General features: G+C 52.6%; 1 protein-coding gene across 1 annotated transcript in view; it reads left to right on the top strand.

Moving 5' to 3' along the window:
* The window catches only part of Tbx19 (T-box transcription factor 19), a 27406-nt gene extending 6247 nt beyond the window's left edge, over positions 1-21159 (top strand). The window contains exons 2-8 of the mRNA XM_015491870.2: positions 4535-4799; positions 6306-6440; positions 9840-9901; positions 11656-11717; positions 13991-14179; positions 16322-16457; positions 19921-21159. Of these exons, the coding sequence (XP_015347356.1) occupies positions 4535-4799; positions 6306-6440; positions 9840-9901; positions 11656-11717; positions 13991-14179; positions 16322-16457; positions 19921-20215 (1144 nt within the window). The 3' untranslated portion in view covers positions 20216-21159. The remainder of the gene's footprint in view (positions 1-4534; positions 4800-6305; positions 6441-9839; positions 9902-11655; positions 11718-13990; positions 14180-16321; positions 16458-19920) is intronic.
* The last annotated feature ends 26 nt before the right edge of the window (positions 21160-21185 follow it).

Below are 21185 nucleotides of genomic sequence, written 5' to 3'. Positions count from 1 at the left end.
CACCCACTCCTCCCTCCAGCACCACCCACTCCGCCCTCCAGCACCACCCACTCCTCCCCCCAGCACCACCCACTCTGCCCTCCAGCACAACCGGCCTCATCTCTGCCCCCCTCTTCCTGCAGACCTCCGTCTGCCCCCAGGAGATGGGAAAGCTGGAAAGCCTCCTGGCAGCAGGAGCCAAAGGAGCCAAGGGACCCGTCATCCCCAGCTGGTGTTCACCTGCCACACCCCCTTCTCCCTCCCTCCCTGCCTGCTGGCTGATTTACATTTCTAACCCTCTCAAAGGCTGGGAATTCTCTCTGTTTGGGAAAGAAAATGGAAAAAACCAGCTTGCTTAGAAGTACAGTTTGACCCTGAAGACAAAGCCTGGCCTGAGAGGTGACCACAGGCAGCTAGTGTCCCTAGAGGATGCGCCAAGGTGATTGTGAGCCCAGAGGGAGGGGGTGTGAAGTGGAGATGACCCTGGCTCAGAGGCGGTCTTAGACCTGCTCACTCCTCCTTACAAATGGAGATTACAGGTCCACACCAGGTCCTAGCATCCAGGGGGGACAAGGAAACAAAACGAGTACTGAAGAGCGACTGGCCATTGGACCGTCTTTCAGGTGTTCTCCTACCAAGAGGAGGGACTCTCGCTTCGTGTTTGTTAATAGTTAGTTGTGCTATAATTCCCAGAACACGAATCGTGCACTTGGAGTGTACAGGCCAGTGCTGTTTGGTGGATCCACAGAGTGGTGCGTCCATCTCCACAATTCACTTTAACACATGCTCATTGCCCCCAAAGGAACCTGCACCCCACCACGCTCCCCCACCCCAGGGACCACAGGTCCACCTTCGGACTCTGTGGCCTTCCTGCCCTGGACACACCGGGTCAGTGCCCCCCAGTCTGTGATGCTTCATGGGTGCTGGTTTCCAGGCTCACCGGGTGGCAGTGCCTGGCAGCACTTCATTCCTGCCTGGGTAGCACTTCATGGTGTGGGCAGGACACCTCCTGCCCTGGGCACAGCTGCGGGGCTGCATGGCTTGGGTTTCTGCCTTTCTCAGTTGTGATTGCTGCTATGAACACATCTGCATGCGTTTTTGTGAAGGCCTTTTCATTTTTCCTGGGCACATGTAGGCGTGGATGCAGGTGGGATAGCCACTCCATGTCATCGGGCAAGGAGCTGCCCACTGTTCCCAGGGTGACTGCGCCACCTCACGCGCCCAGCAGCGAGGCACGCGGGTTGGTCCGGTTTCTTGGCAGCCTCACCAGTTGTTGGTCCTGGTTCTCTCTCAGCCGGCCCCCGGCGCTGCCTCTGCAGTTGTGGCTTGTGTTTCTGGTGGCTGGTGACGTGCAGCATCTTCGTGGAGCTCCAGAGACGTGGCGCAGGATGGAGGGGGGGCCCGGGCGCCTCTCTCACCAAGCACTGGAGGGTCCCGCCAGTCTCTGGCTGCATGGAGCTGAGGGACAGGAGGGCCTCCCACCCTGGGGTGGGCTGGGATCTGCAGACCCCTTCCTGTGCTCAGCCACACGGGCTTCCTCTTTCATCCTCCCAGCCGGCCAGTCAGGGCCCAGGGGCTGTGTGCCGGCTGCTCCTGTGGCCCGGGGCACCTCCGTGGGGTCCTGCGTGACCCATCCTGCTCCCTGTGTAGGTCTTGGCTCCAGCGTGGATTCTGAGCCGACCTAAGGCCCTTCCACAGCCGCTAACGTGCCCTCGTCCCTTAGCCCCCCCCCCATGTGACCCCACTCATTGTGGTTCCTGGCTAGAGGGTCCTCGTACTCTTGTAATCTAAACTGAAACACGAGAAGCAACGAGAACTCACTCACGTTTTTTTAACATGTAAATGCTATGGAGGCTTTATCCATGATTATCCCAAACTAAATCCATCCAGTGTCCTCCGCTGGGTGAAAGGGTGAGCAACGAGGGTCCACCTCGCGGGACACCCCTCGCAATAAAGATGAGGACCCACTGGGACACACTGACTGTGCCTCCCTGGGCGTCCTGTGTGTTATGTGGTGAAGGTCAAGTTTACCTAAGGGCACGAGGACACCCAAGGATGGACAGCTCTTCTGCATCTGTTTTTGAAGTGATTTTTGTTAGTGCATTAGGGTTCCCCAAACTCGTGGGTCTGTTTCGACTCGCTCATAAATGCGTCTGACATGGTTTGCTCCAGTTCAGTCCCGGGGCTGCCTCCTCCCTCCCCTCTGCCCGTGGTCTCCCTCTGCCTGTGGTCTTCCTCCTGTGGACTCGTTTTCCCTGGTGCATCACAGCTGTGCATGGATGTGGGCTCGTCCTGGCACACTCGTCCTGGCACACTCGTCGTGCTGGCACACTCATCCCCACACACTCGTGCATGCAGGTAGAATCACTTGGTCGATTCCATCCTGTTTTGAGCTGTCTTCTTTGTTAGGAGGTAAGCTTTGTGAGCAGGACACTAGGTCTGTGATTGTCACTGAGTCCCCACTAGAACAGGTCCTGGCCTGGAGCAGGTGTTTGGAACTCAGTCATTAAATGAGAAGATAAATCTCCATTAGGTACTGAGATTTGGGAAAACATTGAGGGGACTCTTCCTTTTACTGTGGCCCAAATTATTAACTTTCTAGAAGTCTCAAAAAAGAGTGGAAAATAAGGTGCCGTTAACACAATAAGGAGAAGACCGTGGGGTACAGCCAACACCCTGTGCCCCCATCCCTGAGGGCCTCAGCTAGAAAACTGGCCAACTAACAAGTATCTGTGCCCTTGGGGTGGGACTGAGGCTTGGATTAGAACACATGGAAGTGCAGCACATCACCATTAGCATCAGAAAAGCCATCCTGGTCACACTGTCCCTAAGTCCTAAGCTGGACCTTCTGGAACTCTCTGCTTGACGTGTGGAAACACAGTGCACTGTGGAGCATGAGCAACTAGCTGCACGGCCCCCCTCCGGCTCCTCAGGGGCGGGACCCTCTCTTTCAGAGCTACCTCTGTGGTTCATTCTATGGAGAAAACCTTTGGCATTTTTACATCTCAGTGTTTGAAATGCCAATGATAACCATGTCATTCTTGTGTTTTTTGTAATAAAGTAAAGTACTTTGGCACTTTATAAAAACCGCAGGACTCCAAAGACAGGCCATTTCTCTGTGTACCTCCTGCAAACCAGCCAGACTCCTGGCTGTCACAATGACCCTACATTGTCCCCACGATGATTTCTGATGCCCACTTTTATGATTTTTGCAAATGGTCTTTGTGCTTTCACATGCTTTCTGTCGCCTACCCTTGGTCCATACTATTAAGATCATTGAAAACTTTATATAGCACAAGGGAAGAGTCTAATACCAAGAGAAAGCAATAAAAGAAAAATTTTCTGTTGAAGAAAGAACAAAAGAGAATACATCAGGGAGGATTCGAAGCCACAGGCAGCCTGGGGTGGCCAGGCTGGTTGACAGGAAGTGCAGCCGCCCCGTCCTGTGGGGAGAGAGGCGAAGCCGGATTCTCTAGCGTGGACTCTGGTGCATCCTCGGGTGCATCCCCCCTAAGTTCCATTCAGTTCATGCACCTGGCAGGGCAGTTCATGCACAGGTGCCTGTTTAACTAGGTTTTTCCTTCTTCTTGAACTCACCAAGACAGCCTCATGAACTCATTGCAAGAACTTGTTAATTCTCCAGTGCTCGCTCCAGCGCCTGCACCTAACAAGCTTGGAAGTGCTGTCACACCCGGCCCTGAGGTGGCAGCCTGCTCCCCTCCAGGATCTTACCTTAGGTGGGGACTTTGGCAGCTGGAAGAGCAAAGGACTCTGCCTCCCTCCTGCCTGGCTGGCAGCAGCTTCTGCCCCGCGTTTCTTTCTGGTGACAAGAAGTCTGGGTAGAATGGGTGTGACCGTGGAGGTCCTCTGGGGGGTGAAAATGCTCTGGAATCAGAAGCCAGCCACCTGGGTAGTTTCTCCAAAGACTGTGAGAGGAAACTTGTTGGTGCCATTCTAGGGAGTGGGAAGGACCGGGGAATCTAGACCTGCATATGGGGATTGTGCTGCTCAAACACAGATCCCCACAAAATGCCCCAAAGATGGCTCCCTGCTGCAGGGGCTCAGGGTGTGTGCAAGCTCACCCACACTCACGGGAAAAGCCTGTTAGGGGCTCTGGGGGAGCGGAGCCCGTCCACCTGCCGCAGGAGCCTCTCACGTACCTGCTACCAGGTGTTGCTCTAAGTGCCACCACCAACCCCTCCTCAGAAACCAGGCCTCGAGGCCTCGAGGGAAGGGCTGTGTGGCCTCCGCAGGGGGCGGGTCCTGGAAGAGAGCCCTCTGTGGCCGTGGCATTTGATGGCCCACCTTCCCCCCAGGTCCCTCCTCTCCGGGTTCCTCCGAGTCCTTTGGAGTGGACACGGCACTTGAAAGTCAGACCCCAATATCAAAAGGGCTTGTGGAAGGAGGCTCTAGTAGGACTGGAGCCGGGGGCAGGGCCCCATGACGGGCCTCCCTTCCAGGCCACTCTATGGGACGTCTCAGCACTGAGACCTGGGCAGGGCCGGGGTCCCTCGACATCCCCCTGTGGCTCAGCGCCTTTCCCTTTTGTCTTTAGACGGATGTTTCCTGTTCTAAAGATCAGCGTCACAGGACTGGACCCCAATGCCATGTACTCCCTCCTGCTGGACTTTGTCCCCACGGACAGCCACCGCTGGAAATACGTCAACGGGGAGTGGGTGCCCGCGGGCAAGCCAGAGGTCTCCAGCCACAGCTGCGTCTACATCCACCCCGACTCCCCCAACTTCGGGGCCCACTGGATGAAGGCTCCCATCTCCTTCAGCAAAGTGAAGCTGACCAACAAGCTCAACGGAGGTGGGCAGGTACGGCCGCCCCCAGCGCCGATGGAGAACTATCAAGGGTGCATTTAGGCAATTAGAGGGGTCTTCACCAGCCTCTTCTCCCACAGAAGCCAATTATTCCCTGGAGTCCAAAAGTAAACAGGAATAAACAGCTCTTAATTGGTGCTTTCAGTTTTTAATGGACTTCCTGCTGTGGAGAGGGAGGAGAGAGTGCCTGGTTCACTTAATCATCAGGCCTCCTTTCAGAGTTTTGTCTTGTGCGCTGCTTTCACGCAGCCCTGGGGGGGGAGATGTTTGTGGGTACAGGGTTTTGTTCATCTCTCTCCCCTTTTTTGGTGTAAGTGGCATGTTGGCAATAGACAAATACCTTAATAAAAAGCTGCTCCTAAATGAAATAATTACTTCCTCGGCTTGGGCATTACGATAATTATCAATAGAATATTGAATCAGCTCAGGTTTTTCAGAAAAAAAAGTAATCATAACAAACCTTAAATAAGGAAGGCTTTATTTAAGGTTGCTCCAATTAGAATAAACAGGGGTTGGAGGCTTGTTTCTCTGGACTTGTGTGGTGGGATTGTGCCTCCTAGTCAGGGGAGGCTGCTGGGGCCTGGGAGGGCAGGAGGGGAGGCTGCCCCACTCCCTGCTTTGTTCAGCCTGTGCCCTGAGCTGTTGCCGCCTCTGTTCTCTGTGCTCAGCACAGTCCTGTTGGAGGAGAAGCCTGCAATGCCACCCAAGTCTTTGTGACATCCAAAGGTTCCCATTCTTTATTAAATCAGGACACTGAAAAGTGGAGTGTTGCTGCCTACCAGATTTCACAGTGGGACTTTCAATACCCTTCACTGGAATCATAAAGGAGGGGTCCTAGTAACCACCAGATGCCAGACGTCCTTAGCCTGTTAGTCACTTATAAAACAGCCACTGTCAACATTTTGAGTTATTAGATTTCTTTCCTTTTTAAAATATTGGATTTCATTTTTTATTAATATTTTTATTAATAGTTATGACAGCGGAATGCGTTACGATTCATATGTACATATAGGTGTACACATAGAGCACACGGTTTCGTGTCTCTGGTTGTCCACAAAGTACATTCACACCAGTTCCTGTCCTCATACATGGACTTTGGATAACGATGTCATGGGTTAGAGATGAGGTGGAATGTGATGGGCATCATCGTCCAGAGTTATCAGGTTTCTTCACATGAAAAGAAAAACATGCTGTAATGGACCGAAATCCACATTGTGCTGAAAACAGGGAGGGGAAGAAGGGAGGGGACAGAATGCCAGGCACGCAGGGGCCACTCCTCCCCGGCCCCCTCCCCTGACCCCTGTAGAAGGGCTCGTGTCACATTCCCCAGGAGCCTCTGAGAAACCTCCCAGGTGGGGTGCAGCTCCGGGGACCCGGGACTTGGCCTGGGTGTCCCTGACTTGGGTGGGTCCTGATCCTATAGGCCCTCAGGACACACAGGGCTGGGTCCCCAGGACACACGGGGCTCGGCGTGGCCTCTCTGACCTTCTCCCCCCACAGATAATGCTGAGCTCCCTGCACAAGTACGAGCCCCAGGTCCACATTGTGCGAGTGGGAGGCGCCCACCGCATGGTCACCAACTGCTCCTTCCCAGAGACCCAGTTCATAGCAGTGACTGCCTATCAGAACGAGGAGGTAAGCGTGTGTGTGCCGTCATGGCTGGGAGTGTGACAGAGGGCGAGGGGCATCCTTTAGTGCCACAAGCCAGCCGGGTGGAGCTGAGTCCCCCAGGGTTCAGAGCTCTGCAGCCGAGGTGAAGCCACACAGTGGGCAGCTGCCCTCCTGTCCCTCCTGTGTGTTGGTCACCTTTCTGTCACTGTGGCAAACGACCAAGGGGAAAGGCAAGGGGAAGTGAAGAGGAAAGGTTGATTTCGGCTCGCAGTGGTGGAGTGCCACCCACGAGGGAGTGACCCTCTTTGCTGTGGGTCTGGCAGCACATGGCAGGGGTTGGTGGCAGCACAAAACCATTCATGGAGCAAGAATGAGTGTGTGTGTGGGGGGTCAGGGTACCGCACTCTCAAGGGCAGGTCCAAGTGGCCTGCAGCCCTCCCACTAGGCCCACCTCCGAGGGGCTCCCAACAGGGCCATGCAGGGGCCAAGCCTCGCCACATGGGCCTTGGGGACCCTTGAATCCAAGGACCACCAACACACCTCTCCTGCTGCTAAGAAGACCGTGTGTGCTACCAAACCCCAAGCTCTGTGGAACTCAGGGCCTTTGTCTTGGGTCCCCGAGGTACTGCACAGAGCTGGACCTGCAGGAGGGTGCGGTGCGTGCGCCAGGACTGCCAGCTCTGCTCCAGAAGCAGGTCTGAGGGACCAATCTGAGCGCACTGTCCCTGGGGTTCTAGGACGCGCCTGTCCTGCCAGTTCTTCCTCCCCAGTGTGCTGGGCTGCTCCCAGGTCCTGCAGCTGGAACGCTGAGTAGTCAGGAGTCCACTGACGTCCTCCCGGGGTTCCCAGGCCTGCGGAGCACCAGGAGCACCGGGAGCATTGAGTTCTTTCTGATAAAAGTTATAGAAAATAAAAGATAATAAGCATCTATTTAAAAAGCATATAATAACATAGTGTAGAAATACATAAGGTAAAAATGAGAAAATAAGAGGTGAAAGTGCAGTTTTTCTTTTTTCTTTGGAATCCTATTCCCCACAAGCATTACAAATAATAGCTTAAAGTGTGTTTTTTGCACACATTTATCATGCATATATAAATATATATACATATATAAATAGATATACAAAAATGTAAATTGACTCATCATATATATTGGTTCAAAGAATTCTTTTTAAAAATTTAGCAGTGTTTATGGGTATCTTTCTGCATTTGGGCATGTGTTCCTTGAGCAATGCTAGCAATGTTCAATTGAAGGGTGAACCATATTTCTTTTTAATTTATTTCTTAGTTGTAGCTGGACACAATACCTTTATTTTATTTATTTTTATGTGGTGCTGAGGATCGAACCCCGGACCTTGCACATGTTAGGCAAACAATTAGCCATTGAGCCATTGAGCCACAACCCAGGCCAGTGAACTCTATTTCATTAATCAGCCCCTCCAATGGTTGTTTAGGTTGTTTTCAGTTGTTTTATTTTCTGTTGTAAATAATGCTGTGATGCATATCCTGGGGTATCTACTGTTGTTTACTTGCATGGGATGACCTCTCAGGAAGGGCATTTTTCTGTTGAGGGGAGCGTATGTTAGGATTTTAACCAGGGTGCCGAATTTCTTCCCTCAAAAGAGCATCTCCATTGATAGCCCCCCAGCAACACCATTATCAACAGTCATTGTATCTTCTTCTTGTTTTTGTTGTTGTTGTTTTAATCTGCATTTTTGTATTTGGAAGCATAAAAGAAGAATTTGGGGCTCCCATCCATCCACTAAGGGTCTCCAAAGGTGATGCTTAGAACATACAGTTTTAAAAGTTTCCCTAGAGAAATCTGGTGCTCATCATCAGATCTGGAAACCAGAGTCTTAGTGCCACAGCTGAAGTGAAGCGGCAGGTCGACTCCCGGCCCAGACACGCAGAGAAAGTGCAGCTCTTCTTCCAGAAGGTGTTCTGGCCTCGGGGCAGAGACCGGGCGGGAGGTCAGTGGGAGCAGAAATGAGCAGTCCTCAGCAGGCGTTCTAGGAGGACAGCCCTCAGTGTCTCAGGCCTCCCTCCCTCCCTCACGGGTATGGACTCTGGGTCTACAACGGGAGGGTGTGGCCTTTGAACCCGGGAAGCATCTGGTGTCCAGGCAGTGTCCTGCCCGTGCGCATCTCTTGCACTCTTAGTCGGGGCTCTTGCCATTTGACTGCTGACTTGAGAATCACTCAGAAGTTTTCCTGACGGCAGGTGCTGGTCGGTTCCCTCTGAACCACCTGCCAGCTCTGGTGAGCCCTCCAGCCACTCCCCAGCCTGACTCGGCTGCTTCAGGGGCTCACACCAAGTGGCAATCATGTTCGGCAAAATCGAACCCGAGAACCCCGCTCTGCCCAGTGTTCCCTGGGAGGTGAGAGGGTGCAGCAGGGGGCGAGAGGCCAGAGCGCCCATGGCTAGGTCTCCTTTCCCCTGACCTCCCCAGGTTTAGCCAAGAGAAAGGCCAGGGCTTACAAATCTGACCCCACACCCCTTTCCCTCATTCTCCTGGGCCTGAGAGAGAACTGTGGTCTTATTTTGCTTTCCTTCCTTCCACCAGAGAGTCTTAGGTTCTTGCTGACATAAAGTCTTTTCAATAGTTGGGTGTGGGGTGTTTCTACATGCTGGGTTTTGTTCTCCGTGCTGGGATTCTGCCGCGAACCAAACAGCTGTGAACTCCTTCCTCAGGGCAACTAGTCCTGTCCCAGTGGTGGGAGATTAAACAGCAGATTCCCTCCCTCCCTGCCTCCTCTCTCCCTCCCTCCCTCCTTCCTCTCTCCCTCCCTCCCTCTCTCCTCTCTCCTCTCTCCCTCTCTTCCTCTCTCTCTCCCTCCTTCCTCTTCCTCCCTCCCTCTCTCCTCCCTCCCTCCCTCCCTCTCTCTCCCTCTCTCACTGTCTGGATCAGATGGCTCTGAGAGGGGACACAGCTAAGGCTAGCACAATGGCAGGGCTGGGGCCACCGTGCTTCTTCCATTAACATGGCTCAATGGGCGATGATTATGTAAGAGGGAGGGAACTGGCCCGTGCTCTCCAGAAGAGGAGGATCACAGCGGTACCACTCCTTAGTATGTCCCAAGTGACAAGAAAAGGAACTCATGTGTTTGGTGCTCAGTGATGACTGAAAATAAAAAAGTGAGTAGAAGAAGGCATTCTGGGTTTGGTGCTTTCTTTGCTTATTTCTAAAATCCGCCCCTTCTTGGCTCACTTGGCAAGGCTCTGATCATTCTCACCTCCTGTCGTAATGAAGTGTCCTTGGCCAGGTCAGGGCAATGGAGACCTAAGACAGGACTACGCAGAGACACATGGAGGGGGGGAAGGAGGACTCTCCTGGTTTCCCACAAGTTCACACTGAGGACAAAGGACCTGTCTACCTGCACCTGTTCCCTTCTCACTGACACTTCTTGTCTTTGCAAATGCAAGATAACAGCCCTCAAGATCAAGTACAACCCCTTTGCCAAGGCCTTCTTGGACGCCAAGGAGAGGTGAGTAGAGAAATCCCAGTGAGATTTTATGAATGGACTTCTGCAAATGTGGGACTCACAATTGTCCTGAAAGGATAGAGATGTTTTCAATATTCATGTAAATAAAATAAGCAAATTCAACTGGGTGACAATTGCCTGCTCCTTACCGCAGTGGTCCCAGAGGACCATTGGCTGGCACTGTTCTGGTGGCTCTGTTTATCATAGGTTCTTGAAAGTAACACAACCATATTAAAAAAGTGATTTAGGTTTTTAATAATTCACTGTGACCTTTTCCCAGTTGTCTCTGAGTATATACAGTTTTAATAGTTGTATTGTTTTAAAACCGCACTTAGCCCAGGAAGGGTAAGTAATGGTGGGAGGCTCGTATTATTCAGGTGGGAGAAGAAGGGTAATTAGAGACTGTGGAGGGCTGTGTTAGTCAGCGTTTCATCACTGGGACCAAAATGCCTGACAAGAACAACTTAGAGGAGGAAGAGTTCATTTGGGGCTCACAGTTTCAGAGCCTCAGTCCACGGGGCTGACTCCCTCGTTCTGGGCCTGAGATGAGCAGAGCCTGTGGCAAAAGGGCAGTGGCCGGGGAAAGTTGGTCATCTTATGGTAGCCAGGAAGCAGAGGAGGAGCCAGGGACAGGATATAGTCCAAGGCTACCTCCCCAGTGACCGCCTCCTCCAGCAACTTTATCTGCCTACGATTACCACCCAGTGGTCCATTCAGATTGCCAATCCATCAGGATTAACCCACTGTGAGGCTACAGCTCATCACTGACCATTCCACCTCCGAACACTCCTGCATGATGTAACACAGGAACTTTTCAGGGGACACCTTATATCCAAAATGTAACAGGGCATGAGTGATGACTCTGGCACTTTGGGTCAGTGACTTGCTGTCTCCCTACCTTTGCTTTTCATTCTTGGGCAAAATAACAGAGCGTGGTACTGATCATTGATTTTTCTATTGACAAGGCTTGGAATATAAATACGGTGTCCTTTAAAGTATTCAGAATTTTTTGCCGGAATTTCCAATCTTTTCACCTACTTTTATAACTATCTGATTTTCCTTTTCATCTTAAAGATTCTGGGTTAATGGACAGATGCTTATAAAGATATCACACAAGAATCTGTCCTGTTCAATATATGAATACATTTTGATGATGTAGAGGACACGCTTATAACTTTTTCAGGTAACTGAAGTTGTAATGGAGAAGGATGTGTGAGATGACAGAATCCTGGCCACCATTGCAGGTCCCAAATGATAGCAGCATGGTATAATAAAGAGATCTCAGAACTTCAAGGAAGAGGCCCTGACTTGGAGTCCCAGTTTCGTCGCTCCTCTCTGTTTGATCATGCATGTGTCAGTCTACCTCCCTGAGATCTACAACGAATAGATCTAATCTGCAAAATGGGCATAGCAATATTTCCTTCACAGGGTTGTTGGTCGACCTAGCATATCACATGTGTAATTGTGTCCCAAAGACCTGCACAGATCTTAGCTGTTGTCATTATTATCTGAATCATGACCCAAAGTAAGATGGAGCTGAACAGGGATGGCTGTCCACATGGTACTGGGGACAACAGCAGATCTGAGATACAGAGCCACTGCACAAGTAGAGGAAGGAGAATGGGAGAGGAGACCAGCTTGAGGAAAGGGGAGTCTGGTCTTCTTATTCTGAGACTTGTATCGCTCTCCTTAGAGGATTTGGGCTGTGCTTCATGCTGGGCTTGAACAATGAGCTGTCACTTTCACTGCTGTTTCAGAAACCACCCCAAAGACCTTCCGGAGGCTGTCTGTGAGAGCCAGCACGTGGCCTACTCTCACTGTGAGTTGGGGAGCGTAGGTGGGAGGCGCTGGGTACACTGGGAGTGACCCCCTGCACTCAGACCCTTTGCCTTCATGACCACTTAAGGCCTCGTCCAAACTGAGACCCACTGATGGCCCCTTCCACTCAAGTCAAGTTGATGCCTTCCCAGAGTTCCCAGGCATAGGGGTCAGACAAGTCTTAGGCAGGAGGTAAGAATGGGAATGAAGACTTTCTTAACTCTAATTTTCATGTGAGCGAAGCGAAGGACTCTCCAAAGGGCATCCTGGGCCTATCTCCCACCTGTACCCTCTCTGGTCAGTTCTGGATTTCCCCTGTTCCTAGAGGTTGCTAATTTTGGAGCTGGTCCCTACTGTCTGCCTGGCCTCAAGCAGCTGCGGCCTCACAGATGAGGAGAGTCTGTGTTTGGGCTGAAAGGCCCAGGGGAGGTGGAGAAGTACGCCCGGGAGTCAGAGGGCAGCGCTGGGTGTTCCCACAGGGTACCACTGTCTCCATGTCTCGCCGGTGGAGGAGGCTCCTGGTGGAGGGAGCCCGCGGAGGTTCCAGGAGCCACTCATGGAAAAGTTAACCCGTGGACACACCCTTTAATTTGCATTGAGGTGGCTTGCCAAGATCCCTGTGGCCATTTTAAAGCTGTGGATTCTTCGCTCCTCCCTCCCCTAAACCTTCCATGTCAGAATGGTAGTACAGCCACACAGAGAGCTGGCTTTCAGAAGGGCACTTTTTAAAGTGACTTTACCAAGGCTTTTGTTGAGGTTAGTGCCACATGCAGAGAGACACGCCTTCTCTCAGTTCACATGCGTGCGGCGGCCTTCTTGGCAAACTTCTCAAGGTTTGTGCGTTACATGTGGCCAACTACGCATCCTGGGGTGGGGAGTCTTGTCTGGTTTTGCCCATTGGATGCCTGAATCTTGAGTCCACTATTCAGTGTAGGGAAGTTTTAAATTTTCCCTTTGAAGGTTCAGTAATATTGGTTGATGAAATAAGCTAACAATAGATAGATCAGCAGGAAAAAAGCACACACACTTATAAGTGTACAGAAACATGAAAACCATATGCAAAGAATGAAACTCAAAGAAAGTGCCAGATGGTTGAAGCTTAAATAGCATTTGAACTACAGAAATAGGCACTTGGTGGGGTGGAGGGAAGAAAATGCACTGAACAGAGTGGTCTTATTGTGCAGAAGAATATGGGACGTCCTGTGGAGTCTCAGGGCAAGTCCACACAGGCTGAGGAGGGGCCTCAGAGCCAGGGCATTGCGTTCACTGTGGGCTTCCACTACGGTGTCCACCTGCACCACAAAAGGGCAGCTTGCAGAAGGACTCCTGTGTCACAGCCCACTGCATGGCCGTCTCATAGCATGCTAAAGAAGCATATTTTGGGGGATGGCCTACTTTGACCTCACTCTCTGGGTAGGGACACCTTGGGTCGTATGCTTACACAACCATGGGGAGATGACAGGATTGTCAGGAACGACCGAACTCTTGTGCGATGTGCTTACTTACACTTTACGAGCGTTTCAGCGATGGCCGTGGGTGCTAGTTCCAAGGTCCTTTTCCACATTGCTGAGGTGACAATCCTTGGTCACAATTCTTCAGGAGCAGCTCTGGCCTTGTCTGAATCACCGTCTGTCATCCCAGCTGAGATCTGGTGGGAGAATGTGTTTCTTATTCAGGGCCTGAGTCACTGAGTCTCCATCTTTGCCCAGGAGCTCTCCTGCAGTAGAATCTTCTGTTCAGGATCTCCACCAGCTGATTTCTATGAAATATTTTGAAGTTTTCCAAAATATTCTGCAAAATGCTCGCTGCCAAGGTGTGCGAGGCCAGCGCTCTTTCTCTGTGCCAGGAGTGTCCCGCGTTGGTGACGGAAGGCCTCACCTTCCCACCGGCAGAAACGAGCACCTTGCTCCTTCCTTGCCACCTCACCAGGCAGCCCCTGATGGAGGCCAGTGAGCTGGACACAAGTCGGAGGCCTCCTGGACACACTTTTATTATAAGAAAGTAGCTTTCAGGTTGTATTTTGTATAGCTTCCATTAACTTCTGCATTCGGGTTGTATTGGTATAGCCATAGCGCAGTGTTATTTAGTGGTTTTGCACACCTTGATGGGACCTGTCCATCTCCAGAGAGACCAGGTCACCTGTTCATGGGGAAGGGGTGGTGGAATTTCCACATGGGCGGGGTCACTGTCATTCCCAAGAAACGTGCTGTGCAAAGTAGCTGGTCAGCTGATTTCTGTGTGTCAGTCCCTATATTTTCCTCTTGTCTGTTCCAGTGGGAGGCTGGATCTTTTCCAATCCAGATGGCGTGTGCACAGCAGGAAATGCCAACTACCAGTATGCGACGCCCTTGCCCCTGCCTGCTCCCCACACCCACCATGGCTGCGAGCATTACTCGGGGCTCCGAGGACACCGGCAAGCTCCCTACCCTTCTGCGTACATGCACAGGAACCACTCTCCCTCAGGTGTGTGGTTCTGCTAATTAGGCTCTGGGGTGTGGGGGAGGGGAAAGCTGCCTGTCCCTGTGCCTCCAGGCAGCTACTGCTGTCAACCCCAACAGCGGCTGCCTGGAGGGGAGAATGTGCGTCTTCATGATCCTGGTCACCGAGCCTTTCCCGGGCTCCACACACACAGCACCTCTCCTAGCACCTGCTCTGCCCCCGGTTCTGTAGGTGGTGGGGACAGAGGGGAGGAACACACAGCTGCTCCCTGGGGAATCACAGGGCTTCACAAACAGATAAATAACCATAACAAAATGCAGCGAGCGCTCTAACGTGGTCCCCAGACCTGCAGCATCACCTGGGAACTTGCCAGCACTCTAGATACTCAGGCTGGACTCCTGGTTCAAGTCTGCATCTTCACAAGGTCCCAGGAGATGCAAGGCACCTTAGGGCTTGAGAACAAGGTGCTGTGGGAAGGAAAAGACCAACTGGATCTGGGCAGGCAGAGGAGGCTGCCCGGAGGGGTGGTCATCAGACTGAGCCTTGAAGCAGACAAGGTCTACTCAAGTAGACAGGGTCTTGAATAGACAAGGTCAGCGGTGGACTGGGCAGGAGTGAAGGATGGATGACACGTGCCATTCCAGGTGGGCATGGAGGGTGCAGGAGCCTCACCGTCTGGGGAACAGACTCTGAACAGGGTATTGAGGGGGGGCTGCTGGAAGATGTAAGGGCTGAGCTCCACGAGGCTGCAAGTGTCAGCTCACTACAAGGGGCAGCATGGCCGGAGTCTTGGCCCATTTTGTGCAGCTGTGTGTAGAGAACAGAACCCACCTCCTCACAGCTGTGGAGGCTGGGGCTCCCGAGACCAAGACAGTGGCATTTGGTGGGGGTCTTCCTGCTGGGTTGTGATGAGGCAGATGTCATCTTGCAGATGGGGAAGGGGCTGATGGATGCTGTCCTCAGGAACCCACTCCCACGGCAGGGGCCCCGCTCCATCCCCAGGAGGGTTCCCGCAGTCCCACCTCTCAGCACGGTGGCAGCGGAGACCACGTTCCTAACACAGAGACTCTGTGGGACACGTTCAGACCACAGTACCAGGGGCACACTTGGAATTGTGCTCACCCTCTTCTCTTCCCCTTTCCCCTTCCTGCCTCCTCTCTCTTACAGTCATGTTTATACAAATGACAATTCAAAGAAATAGAAGACACTTTTCTTTCTTTCCCCATAAAACTGTTTATATTTAAGGTGTATAATGTGATCTCCAGAGTAAAGCAAATAGAAATTCCATTTTCTCATGTAGTTTCCTTTTTTCTTTTTAGGTTAGAGCACCTGAAATCTATGCTCTTAGTAAGTGTCCAGTACATACATCCATAGAGACCTCAGGCCTCGAGCCGCACGCTCAGCTCCGGACTGATTCCTCCACAGTCCTGCATGTCTGCATCCTCTGGCCAACCTCATTTCCCCTCTCCACACTCCTGGTGTGCTGGGCCACTCTGCGTCCACCCCTGGTGCTCTGGCCACTCTCTGTCCACTCTTGGTGCTCTGGCCACTTTCTACTCCACACTGGGCCACTCTGTGTCCACTCTGGTGCTCTGGCCACTCTCTGTCCAGCCCTAGTGTTCTGGGCCACTCTCTGTCCATCCCTGGTGTACTGAGCCATTCTGCATCCACCATTGGTGCTCTGGCCACTCTCTGTCCACCCTGGTACCGCTGTCTTCTAGTGTTTCAGCCCCACGGAGGCATGAGGTCATGCAGTCTTCCTTCCTGTGAGAGGACACTGTTCTCGAGACCTTTAGAGTTGCTTGGGGGTCACTGAGGAGAATAAGGACCTAGGAATCTCTCTGGGCCCGGGGCCCTCCAGCCAGAGAGAAGCTGTTTGGCCCGTTCTCAAGGAGAGTGAATGTGGGGAAGGAGTCGGGCAGGTCCGTGTCACTGAGGGCAAACGCCCCCTCTGGGAGCCTCTGTCAGCTGGAGGTGGGCTGTGAAGGGACCTCTCTGGACACTGGCATGTGCTACTTCAGTAGCCCAAGCCCCTTCCGCTCCACTACCCTCAGAAGGACTGACGAGCCATTGCCTCGCAGTGTAAGCCACAGCTGATGTCCCTGGTCACCATCTTTACGTGTTCTGTGTGTTCCGTGAATTTGACTCGTTGTCATTTCTCCAAAGTGAATTTGATAGAAAGCTCAAGCAATAATCTGCAAGTGTTCTCGGGAGCCGACAGCTGGACTTCCTTGTCCTCCGCTCCCCACGCCAGCATCCTGTCTGTGCCCCACACCAACGGACCCATCAACCCAGGGCCCAGGTAAGCTCGCTCTTGGGTGGTCTGGGAGCCTCACTGTCCTCTGGGGACCCAGTGGCTTCTTCTTGCTAGAGTGGCTCAGCCTCAACTGACTCCTCAGCAGCCAGGATGTAAGGGGCCCAAGAGGACCGACCTCTGTGGCTGGAGGAAGGGCATTGGTGAAGCAGCCACCAGGGTGTCTGCTCTATTCTCGTGGCATTGACATTGTATGTTTAAAGGGGAGAAAACACTGTGGCCTGGGATCATTGGAACCAGCCAGAAACACTTTAAACTGAGGCTATAACAAATAAGTCATGTATACACACGTGTACACACACACACACACGCACACACACGCACGCACACACAACATCAAGTATAGGTGCATTAAAAAGCAAATATGTAAAAATACACTGAGGAATTGAGGCCCTTGGCTGCCCCTATTCTCTTATGTCTCTCCCTCTGAAAGGGGGTACAGTGGGGACATGGCTCACAGCCTGGCGTTAGGACCAGATGTAGTGCTGGGCCCCGAGGTGTGGTCTCACCCCAGAGGGCTGCGTCCAGCTGGCTTTTGGGGATCAGCACCTCAGGGTGGTGGAGGGGAAAGAACGGGTGGCTTGAGTCTGGCAGAGGTGACGCTGTCTGCCCGTTGCTGACTTTGACCTTGGGCTGTGTTCCTGGCCTCCCCTAGCTTTGGCTTTCCTATCTCCTGAAATAGCCCGAGCTTCTCTGTAGATCAGAGCTACTATGAGCATCGAAACGAGAAATGTGCTAGGATGCTTTGTCTGCAGCGCCATTCTGTGTAAATGTCACTGTGGTGCTCCACACAGACGTGTGGAATACAGTCACTATCCAATGGGGAATCAAAAGTGACAAAACATTTGTTTTTCTCTAACAAAATCCTGCGGTACCTCCGGCCTGTGCCACAGCCAGGTCCTGACGGCCTGCATGGCCACGTGAGCCTGCAGACACCCATCGTCTCAGCCCTCGGAGCCCACCCTTCTTGTTGGGGTCTGGTCTCCATGACACTAGAGGCCTTTGGGAGCCTCCTAAGCCAGCGCAGAAACCACGGCTCCAGGCCACTCTGCCTTCTGTGTGACCTTGACCTTCCGCCTCCGGAAAGTGCTAATACTGGCCTTGCAGTTGGCCCTGAGAGCCGGGCACAACTACACAGTGTGTGGGACAGAGCTTGGCCCCTGGCTGTCGGGATCCCCAGGACCCTCATCCTTGTTCTCGTTCTCACACCCTGCCACAGCCCGAATCAGAGCTCTTCCTTTGGGTTCAGACCAGCCCCGTCCAACAGGAATAAAACGTGAACCGCAGGTGTCACAGCTGCCAGCCACGTGTGTAAGCTTAAATGTTCTAGTAGGCACATTTTAAAAAGAAAAAAAAAAAACCATGTCAATATTTTGTGCAATTCAAGATATTCGAAATATAATCATATCCACCTGCATTTTATGTAAGAAATTTGTTGAGATTTTCGTTACATTTTGTACTGAGTCTTCAAAATCTGGTGTGTAGGGTGTCTTTCCACCTGACCCAGTTTGGACTGAATTTCAGGAGGTCAGGATGGCACAGCTCTCGACCCCGTGGGCCACAGCAATAGCAGCAGCATCAGGAGCACCGGTCAGAAATGCAACATCTCAGGCCCCAGGCCAGACCTGCTGCCAGGCTCTGCATTCGCTTGCCCCAGCTGCTTCTAACACACTGAGGTGGGGCCAGCGGTGTCACATTCCACTTTATGCAGACCTAAAATCGGCCATCTAAGGTCTCACCAAGTCCCATCGTTCAATTTCAAATCTGGACTGTATCATTGGAGTCCACCCATCAAGGAAGGTGGGCCACCTCAGGCAAGGCAGGAGTGCCGCAAACAAACAGAAAGGGTTGCAAAAGAGATGAATGAATTTATCCATAAAGAGCAAAATAGTTCATCACTGCTAGAAGCAAGAGAAGCAGATGGTGATCTGGTTAATGAAAAGAACTCCGGATGAAAATACGTCAGTTTTAGAACCAAAAAAAAGAGCATAAAGAAAAAGAGAAACAAGGAAGGAGTAGATCAGGAAGTTCTAGCAGTGGTAGTTCCAGTAGCAATAGCAGAACTAGTAGTACTAGTAGTACTGTCTCTAGTTCTTCATACAGTTCTAGTTCAGGCAGTAGTCGCACATCTTCTCGGTCTTCTTCTCCTAAAAGGAAAAAGAGACATAGTAGGAGTAGATCTCCAACAACTAAAGCTAGACGTAGCAGAAGTAGAAGCTACTCTCGCAGAATTAAAATAGAGAGCAATAGGGCTAGGATTAAGGTTAGAGATAGGGGAAGATCTAATAGAAGTAGCCTTGAAAGAGAAAGACGACGAAATCGGAGTCCTTCCTGAGAGAGACGTAAAAGTAGAAGTCACTCGAGGGAGAGACGAACCAGTCGTTCCAGTCCCAGTAGGAGTCAAGATAGGCGTAAAATTGAGGATCAACGTGGAAATCTTAGTGGGAGCAGTCATAAGCATAAAGATCAACAACCCCTCCCCGTGATGTAGCAAATGCCATGCGTCATCCCAACTCGGCTGTGGCCCTCAACACAGGAGCTCTAAGCAGTCCGCAGAGAGCCACGTCCAAGGCTCAGCACACTGGCAGTCACCCTACAGCTCTGACTCAGTCACGTGCACCTGAGTTCTCTATTATTATTATGTAAATTTTGCTGCATGGTACAATCAACAGGAAGCTTTAAAAATTCCCGATACCCAGGCTGTGTGCCAGACCATGGTGAGAATCTCCAGGGGATGGTGCCCAGGCATCTAACTTTTTTCCATCTCTAAACTCACTGAGTGATTCCAATGTGCAACCAAGTCTTGAACCAATGCTGTAGAAGTAGAGATGGCAAAGAAGTGGTCAGCCTCAGGCTTCCTGCCAGGGACCCTAGCTGACAGGTGGAGACCAGGAAGAGACGTCATAATAACTACCACTGCTTACTGAGTGTCACGTGCCAGGCACCATATACTCACCTTTTCGTTGAATCCTTGCAACAGCCTCTCAGGTCTGTAAGATACCACTGCGAGCGTTGAAGCTGAAGAAGCAGACGCTCAGAGTTACTAACCACTCTGCTCGAGGTCACAGGGCTCACGTGAGGTGGAGCTAGGATTCAGACCCAGTGCTTCCCACAGCCGTGGTCGGCCACACGGCCACTCCTGGCCAGGGGGGGACCATTCTCACAGAGTCTGAGGTTCTAATCCTTCCTTGCATGGTCCTGCCTGCTTTATATGAGCTACAGGTGAGACCAGAGAATGGAACCCCTTGCCAGGGGCCAGGCCAGCACCGGGATTCAGTGTCAGGACAACTAATTTCATGCCACTACCTCTCGTGACGTCTCTTGGCTTTTCTGCACAAGCGGGGCCCGTTTGTGCCACTGCTGGAAGCAGGCATGGCCAGAGCCCTCTCCTGCCTGTGGTAGTCCTCCCTGGGGCGCCATCTGACGCTCTCTCTCTCTCTCCCCTCTGCAGCTCCTATCCCTGCCTGTGGACCATCAGCAATGGAGCCGGGGGCCCTGCTGGGTCAGGCGCAGAGGCTCACGGCAGCACCCCGGGAGCCTTTCTCCTTGGCAACCCAGCCGTGACCTCACCTGCCTCCGGGCTCCCCACCCAAGCTCCAGCTTCAGCTGGTGTGGAGGTCCTGGGGGAGCCCTCACTGACCAGCATTGCAGTGTCCACCTGGACCGCGGTGGCCTCACATCCCTTCCCAGGCTGGGGTGGCCCTGGAGGGGGTGGGTGCCACTCCCCCTCCTCTCTGGACAGTTAGGCAGTGTCCAAGGAGCCTCCGTGAGCAGAGTCCCCTAGGAGTAGAGCACCTAGAAGCCCTGCTCTGATCCCAGTGGGCCATCCTGCAGGTCCCGCCTGCCGGTGGGGGCGGCAGGGTGGCGGGAGGTCTCACGGAAGCCCCCTGGGGAGGGTTTAGCTGGTGATGTGGATTTGGCATCTCGCGCTGCTCCGTGGTTTTGGCTCTCCTGTTTTCCCGGAGTGCATCCTTGCCCTGCTTAGGTGACTGAGGTCTGCTGCGTGCCTTCCTTGTGCCCTGCCCGCTGTCCGCCTAGCTTCCTTCTCTCGGAGGGTGCAAACTGTGAGTGAGCTTGACCGTCACCTAGCAAGGCCACTGCTTCCTAGCTCTGGGCAGCCCAGGAAGGTTGAGGCCCAAGGCCCAGGCTTGTGTCTGCTTTGTGCCAAGAGTCCAGAGCAAAGGAGAGAAATATGCTCCTCACAGCTGTGTGCCCAGAGATGAGGACCTGAGATCACATCACTCCCTCGCTCAGAAGCCTTCTGTGGCTCACCTCTGCCTGCACAATGAGGTCCACCATCGGGCCTCTGCCTGCTCTCCAGCCTGGCTCCCTGTTAGCCCTGCAGCCTCCCGTTCCAGCCAAGGCAGGTGGCTCCCTGTTCCTGAGCAGCCACTGTACTCTTCACCTCCCTGGAACTCAGGTGTCCTCCTGGCTCCAGTCCACCTCTGAGTCCTGCTCAACTCCCAGGACTACCACAATGCCCACACTGACCATCCGAGCCGGCCTGCTTGATCTCCCACCCCAGCCCCAGAGCTCACCTGGTCCTGCCTCTCCTCCTGTTGAGGATCTCCCCTACTGGACTGTCCAGCTCTCCAGGTGAGGCCTGGCCTCCCCGTCTGTGTGCCCCATAGCACCTGGTACTATAGACCTTAACTCTTGTAGGTGCCCAATAAACATTTGCTGAGCTGAATTGGTGTGAAGTGTGTGTGTGTTGAA

Source organism: Marmota marmota, unplaced genomic scaffold (assembly GCF_001458135.2).
Source record: "Marmota marmota marmota unplaced genomic scaffold, marMar, whole genome shotgun sequence".
Lineage (NCBI taxonomy): Eukaryota > Metazoa > Chordata > Mammalia > Rodentia > Sciuridae > Marmota > Marmota marmota.
The sequence above is the reverse complement of the archived record's forward strand: the minus strand, read 5'-3'. Positions and strand labels throughout refer to the sequence as shown.